The 10,841-nt window shown below is 38.1% G+C and overlaps 1 protein-coding gene across 1 annotated transcript; it reads right to left on the bottom strand.

Annotated features, from left to right (window-relative positions):
• Positions 1-304: 304 nt before the first annotated feature.
• Positions 305-10,762, bottom strand: arcn1a (archain 1a). Its single transcript, XM_055199382.2, has 10 exons — positions 10,573-10,762; positions 8,932-9,195; positions 7,808-7,987; positions 6,838-7,037; positions 5,800-5,964; positions 5,239-5,404; positions 2,662-2,809; positions 2,443-2,551; positions 2,013-2,217; positions 305-1,886 (listed from the first exon to the last, which is right to left on the bottom strand). Exons 1-10 carry the CDS (start codon positions 10,573-10,575, stop codon positions 1,797-1,799), a joined length of 1,530 nt encoding a protein of 509 aa, XP_055055357.1. The 5' UTR covers positions 10,576-10,762; the 3' UTR covers positions 305-1,796.
• Between the last annotated feature and the right edge of the window lie 79 nt (positions 10,763-10,841).

The raw sequence follows: 10,841 nt of genomic DNA, 5'->3' as shown, positions 1-10,841 counted from the left end.
CTTGGAAATGGTTTTAAGGAGTGAAATCAGTTTATCACAACCGAAAAGAAAAGCCCTGGATCTTTAAAGTTCAGCTAAATCCATTGTTTCCTGCACGAGGCAGAAAGGTTTTCCATAAGAACTACATTCAAAACCTGACTATTACTGCTTTCACTCTTGCATTTAAGCTTCTTTAATAAATAAGACCCCAGTATAAAAATCTGACATTTAGCATCCCCAGACAGTTTTAAAGTGAACAAAGCTAAATGGAAAAATTGAATGATACAATTATAACGCTACATAAGAAATGACAGTTCCCAAAGTATCTTTTTAAACTCTTTAATGATTTTCTTTTAATAAGTTTACACTGGAATGTTACTCATCATGAATCCCTAATTTATTATTTTACAAGGTTACAAAAAAATCTGAGGTGTATTTCTACCATTCCCGAATCCACATTATGATTCCATCAAACCTTAAACAAAAAACAACAAAAACATTTAATATGTCCTTCCCCCAACAAACTATGCGAGACATTGAAAATATTATTGGGAACAAACAAAGAAGTTGGGCCAGTTCACTTCAGTGGGGTTGAGATTGGGTTGATGGCTTGACAACTGACTGGAAACCTGGGGTCCCTCCTGAAAAAGACATCCTGACCTCCACTAAGGGATCCTATACACAACACACCTAGGATAGGGCAGGGGCTTGCTATTTTAGTATGATTGAATAGAATCAAAGTCCAAACCTGTAGCATTTAATATAAAACATGATACAAATCCATTACGGCAGGAAAAGCTTGCTTTAAAAACTCGTTTTAAAACATTTCCTCTGCCTGCAACGTGTTCAGCATAGTAAAGTCTAGAATTTGACTAATATAAGAATGAAATCCATTCTCACATTATAATTGGCTATAAATATTTTGTCATAAATTATTAGTCAAATGGAGTACCTCCTATTCTGATATCAGGAAGCAACGTTTTGAACATCGGAAAATGCAAGATTCGCATTCGTACATCACTGCATGATGTAAAACATGAAAATAGCAAACCAGTCAAGAGTCATACAAATCAAACGGGTTTCTTAAACATGTTTTACAGTAGACAGAAACATGAGCTAAAGCATATGCATAGACAAAACAGGGAGCTTGAATAACAAAAATGGACAAAACAATAATTAAGATTAATTTCAGGATATGATTGGCTATTGCAAACACGGTACAAGAGTGGATCAGCTGAGAATTAAGAGAAAATAAGTCATTGACTGTCTTCTAGTGTTTTACAGTTAATTTACAGCAGAAATGAATATCAAACCGGGCAGAGCCATAAACATTAAAGACACTGGCAACTTGAATTGAACCTTTCAGTAAGGTTATCAGTTCAGTGGGTTCAACCACCAATTCAAATGTTGTAACACATCAATGATATCACTCCTGCCATAATAACCTCAAATTAACAGAGACCCCTCACCAGCCCACATCCTCATCCTTGTCCAGTTCCAGTTCAGCCCAAACCCTCACTGACATCATGATTGGTTCGGCTTTTAAAAAGAAAGTTGCTTTATGAAACAAATTTGGTAAAAGTACAGCCAATACTGCCAGGAAGGGCGAAAATAATGGTCAAAGTTTCACTTTTTGTGGAAAAAGAATTCTGTTAAAGTACTGCTGAAGATGATAAAGTCTGCTGAAGATGATAAAGACTGCATCAGACCTCCATTTGTATGTCTCTCCCTTCCTCTTGAATTATAAGAATGTTTTCAGTCCATTTATCTGCTCTTCTGTCAGATTTGGTGGAATTACGTAAGCGGGTAGATTCCTTCTACAGTATTTCGTACTTATCAACCACAAAAGACGTTTCAGAGGAGAACCGAACCGGGCTATCCCCATCCACCTGAGACACCTTAGGGACCTGGCAGAGAAAAACAACAGAGAAAACGGAATGAGGAAAAAAGTGACTTTAAATTGTGATAAAAAATTGTGGCATTTTCTGCCATCCAATAACATTTTTAGGTCAATTCAGGACCTCTTGTCTTACCTGAATGTCACAGTAGCTGCCTTTGGAGACAAATGAGACATTGACAGGAAAAAAGTCATTGGGTTGGCCAGGTATGCTGAACTCCAGGCTACCGGTCTTATTTTTCACATCAATCACAGGCAGACTCCACTCCAGAATATTTCGTCTGCTGTCATGACGATATTCTCCATCTAGATCACCAATCACAGGAGCTCCCACCCCAGACCTGTGAGCATTTCAACAAAATACAAACATAAGTAATAAAATCCAACCATTCTGAGGTCAAATGAAGACTAGAGGATTAAGCAACACAAAAAAAAATGTCAACATAAATAATGTGTCATTATGTTATTAATAGCAATATAGTAACCCTTTCATGTGCATTATTATATATTGGAGAAGACAGTATGGATAAAGGTTTACAACTTGATCAAAATAAACTAATACTCACGGTACAGGGATAGAGATGACAACATCGTTAAGTTCCAAAGAGTCGTCCTGTAACTCATACTCAATGTTTACATCACAGCCAGTTCCACTTTCGGAGGGCCAGCAGTTTACTGCAGAGAGACACAAGACACATATTTGTCATTACCGACCATGTGACACTATGGGTGAGACATAAACTGTAATTAACTGGTAATAACATAACCAGATGTTCAGGACTGACTTGTTAAGGGTATGAAAGATTCATCTGTGGTCTGTAGTCTCCATTTCAGCACACCGACATCACTTTTGAGAGGAAAGGATTTGTCTGGGTTTTTCAGACCAATCACGGACTCAGATGTGAAAAGCTTTTTGTCCACATTGGGATGTGTCTGGAGAAATTAGGGTTAAAAGAGTAAGAAACTGTTGGTACCATTGATATTGTGGTTTTAATGAATGGATAGTAATGCATAACATAATATACTACTTTTTCTTTCACTTTTATTGGAATACCATAATCCTATTGAAAAATCTTCTTTTGTAAGAAACTGAGATATTAGAACGTAAGCATATTAATTGTTGCATAATGCATACAGTCAGTTTACAAGCAATTTTACCAATACATCATTTTGTAACAGGATGCTTGAGCATGCATAAAACCATTTCCCCTTCTTATTGCTCATCCTCCAGTTCAGCAGGTGGCAGTAATAGAATTTTTGGTTTGCGAATAATAATCCGGATTCTGTGAAAACACTCAGGCTGCGTCCGAAACTGCCGACTTCCATACTATATAGTAAGCGAAAAGCAGTAGGTGATGCGAGTAGTATGTCCAAATTCATAGCATTCCAAAAACAGTAGGCGAAAAGTACCCGGATAACCTACTACTTCCGGCAAGATCCCGATGTGTTCATTTGATGGCCTTTAAGGAGAAAAAAGTGGAACACCGACTATGTTTCCCCCTAGTGGGCGCAGGTCTACTAACATAAGTACTATGAAAAGTTGCTTGTTTCCACTTTTGTGCTTTAAACGCTCGTTTTTTGGGATTGACAGCTTATAAAAACGTATTTCTGGGTTTTTTGGCCTGTTAGCTGTACACCTTGTTACACAACAGCTTTTAGGCATTATTCTGTTTTTGTTATATGCCAGAAATGTGAAGGAGGGAGCCTCTCGCAATACAAAGTCAATGGAGACGGATGAATTGTTTTCCCCCCTGGTGGGCGTGGTTTTCAGGTTATGACGTGTTGTGCTCTGTCTTTATGAGCCCCCGGGAGAGGAGTTATCCAATGAAGAAGACGGAGGGGTGTGGTTTTATTAAAAAATGTCCGAAAGCGGTAACACAGCTCTATTCAGACGCAAATATATATTAAACAACTGTCCCTTGATTTAATTGCACTATTTTAACGGCCTTTCAGTTTACGACTAACTTCTTGTTATGACGACGTATGTCACGTGATGTTTCAACATGACGAATGTAGTACGTTCATGCAATCCACATTCATACTACATAGAACGTACTGATTTAACCGTTGATGAGTAGGTACTTCATCTAATTCAGTTCCTACTGTCACAGTGTGCAATTTCGGACGCAGCCTCAGAACTGTTGGTCTAAGACTATGCATTACCCCCCAGTCACATTAGCTACAAGCGACAGAGACAGAGCGACAGGCTACCATTCATTTTCAATGGAAGTGACCGTTTGCCAGCGACAAGCGACGAGCTCGCCGGTGCGCGAGCAAGGCGGGGCCAAAATAGACAAGCAGGCTATTTTATGCAAATACTGAGCGATGCGACAAAGCGACTGCCAATCGGAGTGAAGGAGCAACGTGACGTAGGTCTGTGGTCGAGTCTGAGAAAATAATTCAAGATGGCGGAAAATGCACATTTATGTATATATCTTATAAGTTTGGCATTTTATCTCAAATATTTTGTTACTTTTATCGAGAAATAAATACTTTTAAATCCAAAAACACCTTTCTTGTAACTTAACAATACCTCTAAAGTGACTTTTGATACCGCTTCTAGAAACTAGCCAAGGAACGCCCATCAAGCGGGTGCGTGTCGCTCGGTGTCGTTCACTTTTGTAGCTAATGTGACTGTAGGGTAACAGGTAATCATGTTCTAAATGTTCAGTTTCTTATACAAATGAATGTGGTTTTATTTAATAAAAAAACCAATATACCCATTGAGCTATGAGTATTCATTTTGGGTTATTAGTTTTTTGACAAAGTGCACCTGCAGACTTGCATTATATGAATCAGCAAGGATAATAGTTTAAGATGAAAATATCTATTGTGTTACTGAAGAGAAAAAAAAGTCTTAAGGGTGGCCTGAGGGTGAGTAAATTAATAGGAAATTAAAATTTTGGGTGAACTATCCTTTTAACACATTGTACAATCTGTTCTTTAAAATGTACTCTTCTCTAAAATGATGTACCAGTAACACAAAACACTGAGTTGAAAGAAGATAATCCAACTAATCTGCCTTCCTTAAAGGTGCTCCAAGCGAATCTGCGAGACGTCAGTTTTTGTTGATATTTGAACTGTTTTCAAACAAACGGAGCGTAGTTACCTCCTCCCCCTCCCTTCCGTGCTTTCATGAACGCGCCCAACCCAAACCCCCAAATCCTTCTCGTCGTTTATCAGCTGGAACACTTTGTTATGGTTTCTGTTTGTAGTTTTGGCCATTGTGTTTATATTAAAGTTTGTAGAGCCTGGGCTGTCTACAGAGATTGCGTTTTTTTTTAAATTTGTTATGGTCTAAAACACGTGAATTCGCTTAGAGCACCTTTAACTAATAGAGGAATTAAAAATAGAAGCTTCACCTGTAACTGGACACCCCTTTTGTCATTATTGTTGACATGCAGCCTAATCCGGCCATTCTTGTCATCAGTCACTCTAAGGGTAATCATGCCAATCACTTCCATGTTCTGCAGACCACCATCACGTCCACATGTCAGGGTGATCTTTTCCTCCACTCGCAGATGCACACTAAAAAATATGCAGAAATGATGGTGAAACTAACATCTGCCACACCTTCACCTGTTTCACATGTAATGTGTACCCAATATATATATATATAGCACAGTATAGCACAGACTGATGTGTCCACAGCAAAAATAGACTAAGTATGCTGCAGAAAGTCTACCTGCAGTTTTGTGTAAAAATTGTTATAATGAGCACCATGAAAGCCACTTATGTGCTGAAGATGCAAGATGTGCGAGACTAGTTTCAATCTGAAATCTTAAACTGAAAATTACTACTTACGGTTACCTGTAAATAATTATTTATTAGCTCAAGTTGCAGTTAGAAAACTTATTTATAATATATTCTCCAGTAACATGTAAAAATCTGATTCTTGCATTAAAAAAAAACACCATCATTACCTCTCTGTGTGGACTGGAGCAGGTAAAGATTTTGAGGCATCTGAAGGTCTTTTGCCTGTACCGGGCAAAATGATGTTCTCTCCCTCTGACTTAAGTTTGTCCACAAAGTCATCCATATCTTTTCCCTTGCCAACCAGTTTAAGTGCTTTGCTAGAACCACTGGACCTAAAAACAAAACAAAATACAGATGAACACAGATTAGAGTCTGTGCAACTGCAATTACAATGCAATTGAAAATGTTATGGAGTGCAAAATATTAAAGAAACTGGTCAAACAAGTACTTGGGTAAACTCTTTAAAGTTTGTTCCTGGAGGGCACCGTCCTGCATATTTTAGTTCCACCCCTACTTTAACACACCTGTCACTAATTTTAGGTATCCTTGAACCACTTGATTGGCAGGTTCAGGTGTGTTTGACCGGGGTTGGAACTGAAATCTGCAGGACAGGTGCCCTCCAGGAACAAGGTTGAAGCCCCTTAAGCTGCGTTCCAATTCGCCTACTAATGCTACGTCCTTATAGTATGTACTGTTTTTGTGTTGGGAAAGTACATACCGTTCAACACAGTATGGACACACTGGGACATACTAATGCAAAACAGAAGTGACAACTGTTGCCTGGAGGATGCTGTGATCCTTCAGAAATTTAGAAAAATCAAAATTAGTGCTGCTCATCTTCGCATTCAAGCATTTCTTCATTCACTATTTGTCATGTAATTTACACTGTTTACTCTCCAGTTTCATTTATTGATATAGTGCTGCATCATTTATTTAATTTGTTAACTTCGTGTAGCACAACCAAACTCCACCCTCTCATAGCGAGTTATGGGTAATATCAGTCATTTTAATGTCCAAGGATCCACACTTGAAATTTTTACCTAAAACAGTAGACCATCTGGGAACTTTATAGATACTTTTTTAATACATACTATGATTTGGGAGATACTAATTCTAATTTCATATACTATTCAGGATGGATAGTATGCAGATTGGGATGCAGAGATAGTGTAAAGCTTTTCTCCAAAAACAATAAATGGGCGTACCTGACTGGAACAGGGGTAGGTTTAGGTTTCTCGGGTTCGATCAGGGTGTCTGTGATGATGGTCGCATTGCTGCTGCTCATACCAGAGTTGCCAAAACCACCGAAGCCCGGCCCCTTCTTCCCACGCTCGGAGTCACGCCGTATCTGCTGCAGCTCTTTAGCCTTTCTCCTCATCTCTGCCTTAGCTTCACGCTCCTGAGTCTGAGTAACAAACGAACACATCAGCAGTTATGTATTACACAAGCAGGAGAAATACGATCAATCATTGGTCATGAGAGACCCTTCCTAGCATGGTAATAACAAAATGACTCAATTTGGTTGACAAATGAGCAATATTTAATCAATAGAAGGGTTGCTTCCATTATAAATTCTGCACACTGGGCATCAGTGAGCAAACCTCCTCCTCATTTGCCTCATGCTTGCACTTAAGCTAAGCAAATCGGCTAGCCACAAACACTATCAGTCAAACGAAGGTAGACAAAGGGCCACTAAATGAAATGGTCTGAAATGGACACCCTTTTAAATGTTTTGCCATATTAATCATAATGCTCAATGTGTATGGCAATAGCTAAGCTACAGGACACTGTCAGCACACAAATTTTTAGTGCCGGTGCTTTAAAATCAAAATAAAAACTAGCCAATGTTACGGTGACAAAATAAAATGTAAATTCCAAACTCTTTTAATTTGTTTCTTTAAAGCATGAACCTTTTAACATTTCTTTGAACACCATTGGCACCCTTCCAACCAATTTCAAGAGGTATCTCTTGGGATGCTTTTTATGCAATACTAAAGTTCTATATACATGCTGGTCTGCTTATTGCTCACTCATTGTCCGAGTCATCAATGCAAAAAGTCAATTACAATTTAGGTTAGTTTACAAAATTAATTTGAACTTTAATTAAGTGTCATTACATAATTTTAACTTTTAAAGACACGTTTTTCCCTTTTTCGAGAAATGTCTCTGTCCTACCTCTCGGACGGCACGGAAAACCTTTTCCTCATGAGAGTCCATCTCTGTAAATGTTCGGATCTGGGCCAGGTTGACATTTTCTCTGTAACCGAGCGCGACAATCTCATCGAAGGCGAAGATGAGGTCAAAGCAGTGCTCGGAAATCTCGCTCTCCTCCAGGACACGACAGTATTCGGGAATCTACAAGGAGTAGAAAATTAAAACAATCAAATCTGTTTGTATTCACTATTCATGTAACCTACTGCAGATTCTCATGTTATATATTAAAATAAACAAAAACAATCATGCAAAAATATTATTTATTTTAAGATAGAAAACATTATTTTAATTTATAGGCTATTAAAGGAAAACACCACTGTTTTTTTATATTTTACGATGATCTTATCTCAACTTAGACAAATGAATACATACCTTTTTTCGATGCATGCACTTCATCTTTGCACAGTGCCTCATAAAATGAGAACTATATTGTAGCAGGACTTCAACTTCTTGTTACTGCGCAAGAGGTAGAAGTGCTGCAAACTAAGTGCTCTTCTGCCATACAATTTAGTTCTCATTTTTTATCCGCTTAAAAATCGCCACGTTTTATTTTGTGCCACCATACTTACTCGTGTAACTACTCATGTAACAGTCTTTAAATAGGGAAAACGTGGAAGTGTTCGGTGGCTTCTAAATTCATCCCTGTTTGGATCCTAAGGAATGAATGGGGCTAGGCTGAATGCTAACACATTCACGACACACTGTGCAAAGATGAAGTGCACGGACCGAAAAAAATAGGTATGTGTAATTAATCCAAGATGAGGTAAGAACATAGCAAAATATTGAAAAATGGTGGTGTTTTCCTTTAAATGTGATCAATATGGTGACTCGCATACATACATGCAAGACATTCAAAATTGTACAATAGTGACCCCAACTGTATCTAAATAGAAAACTATGAGCATTAAAGTTTGATTTTAATCTGTGGCCTTACTCAAGAGTCATTATTAAAGATATCAAGGTTATATTTTCACAGATATATGTATATATTTTGTAGAAATCAGTAAATCACAAAAAAGTTGGGTTTTCACAGACTGGGTCACAATATCTAGAACGGACGCATGCATGCAAATTTCCTTTCTTACCACACGTGAGAACAGACGCAGTGTCTCCAGGTCTTCCAGTATGTTACTGTTCTTAGTGGTGACCAGCACCATGTAGAGTTTTTCCAGCGGCTGGTAGACGTAGCGCACGCTCTCGGTCTCCACGAATGTATGTTGCTTGCCTGTGTTCATCAGCTTAGGGAAAGCAGCCAGCAGACCCTCCACTCGCGTCCGCGTCATCTCCACAAACTGCCGCGACACCAGGGCCTTACCCGCCTTGGTGCACACTGCTGCTGCCAACAGCACCTGGTGTTTACCAAAAATCTCAATAAGCAATTTCCAAAATGAATTCGTAAACTACAGAGAGGACTGTACAGAATGCAAAAACTTACTGGATGTGTAGATGGAAAATTTCCACCAAGTTTAATATTAACATTGCTTCCTTCAGCAAAACTCAAATGACTTTGGCTCCCGTGCTTGCTGCACTGCACTGCAGTTTTAATGGGTTTTGCTCAAGGATAACATATATATAGCAGCTATACCAATAGAAGGTTGCTTTATGTGAAGATATATAATCTGTATAACAGATTTAAAGGAAGCATACAGTACATTTTACTGTTTAGAAAAGATCAACATGTACTAATAACTAGGAGTACCGTAATGCTAAAAAATATGTTTTTTCATAAACAAGACATTATCTGTATTCATTTGGAATAAATGACACGTTTAGATGTAGTTTCAGTATTTCTTTCTCATATGTTGACTAGTACACGATGCTATACTAGTCAACATATTGTACAAATGGATTTGCGATAAAAACACTGCCATCAGTATTATTTCTAAAACAACAAAAACAGGCAATAAAAGTCAGTAACTCAAGTTTATTTTCTATCATCAAACGTTATAATCCACTTGTTCCCTAGTGGGGAAATAAATAAACACCGGAGTGGTTTGTCTATGCCTCGCTTGCTTTCTGATCTTGCATTTTGTTATTGGGAATAAGCAACATTATAGTTCTCTAAAGCATTATGGGACTTAAAACAGTTCAGACAGGAACTAACTGGTTTTGCACAACTGTCAAGTAGCACATATGCTTAAGTCCAGTAGCCCATTAAGATCAATTGCTATCTTTGCATTAAACATATGAGTTTCAATGGTTGTCAATTTTATCATAAGTGTAAAATATTAGCCAATGCCACTTAATTTCTGGCTGACACACTCTTATGTCAGCAGATGTATAAAATAAATATACACAACTACCTGTTATTTCAAACAAAAGGTAATTTAGTCGCACAATTTCCACGTTGCAGTCCTATTTGTATTAATCACAAACTTACATATCTAATTTGTTATCAACTAGTAGACAGATATACGGATCAGCTCATGTTAAAGGCCTGTAGTACCTGACACTGATGTAACGTTAGCTAACTAAAAATTGACAACAGAGCTTTTCATGCGCCTTAACAGGTTAAGAATTGACACGTCGACAATTCAAACGTTATTATATAGTCGCATTACAGCCTCTAAATATGTCTATTTTACTGTATGCTTTAAATAAATACGAATATCGCTCAATAAACAACTCTGTGGTTCATATCGTTAGCTAGCCGCAAGCTGTCTGCTAACACCGGAACACGTAGTCAAAATCCGGAGTTATCCATGAATATATAAAGCCGAACTCACCATTTTCAGTCTCTGTCGTTTGTTCTGTGCTTTACTTTCTCGACGACGTTTGTGTAGTTGTACAAATGCTACGTGGTTATAAACAAAACAGTTATTTGTGTGCAGCGCTCCGCTCCCGGACTCAATATGGCAGAATCGTAAGCCACGTCTCCAACCGGAAGCAGCTCGTCAGCAGGGTAAAAGGGCAGCCCGACATATGTGGAGGATCCAACATCAGCAGCAGCACGGCACTCTCCAACAGCCTATTATATAATAAAGGATAAATGATA

The sequence above is a fragment of the Misgurnus anguillicaudatus genome, chromosome 22 (assembly GCF_027580225.2).
Source record: "Misgurnus anguillicaudatus chromosome 22, ASM2758022v2, whole genome shotgun sequence".
Taxonomy (NCBI): Eukaryota; Metazoa; Chordata; class Actinopteri; order Cypriniformes; family Cobitidae; genus Misgurnus; species Misgurnus anguillicaudatus.
This window is presented reverse-complemented; position numbering and strand designations above follow the sequence as displayed.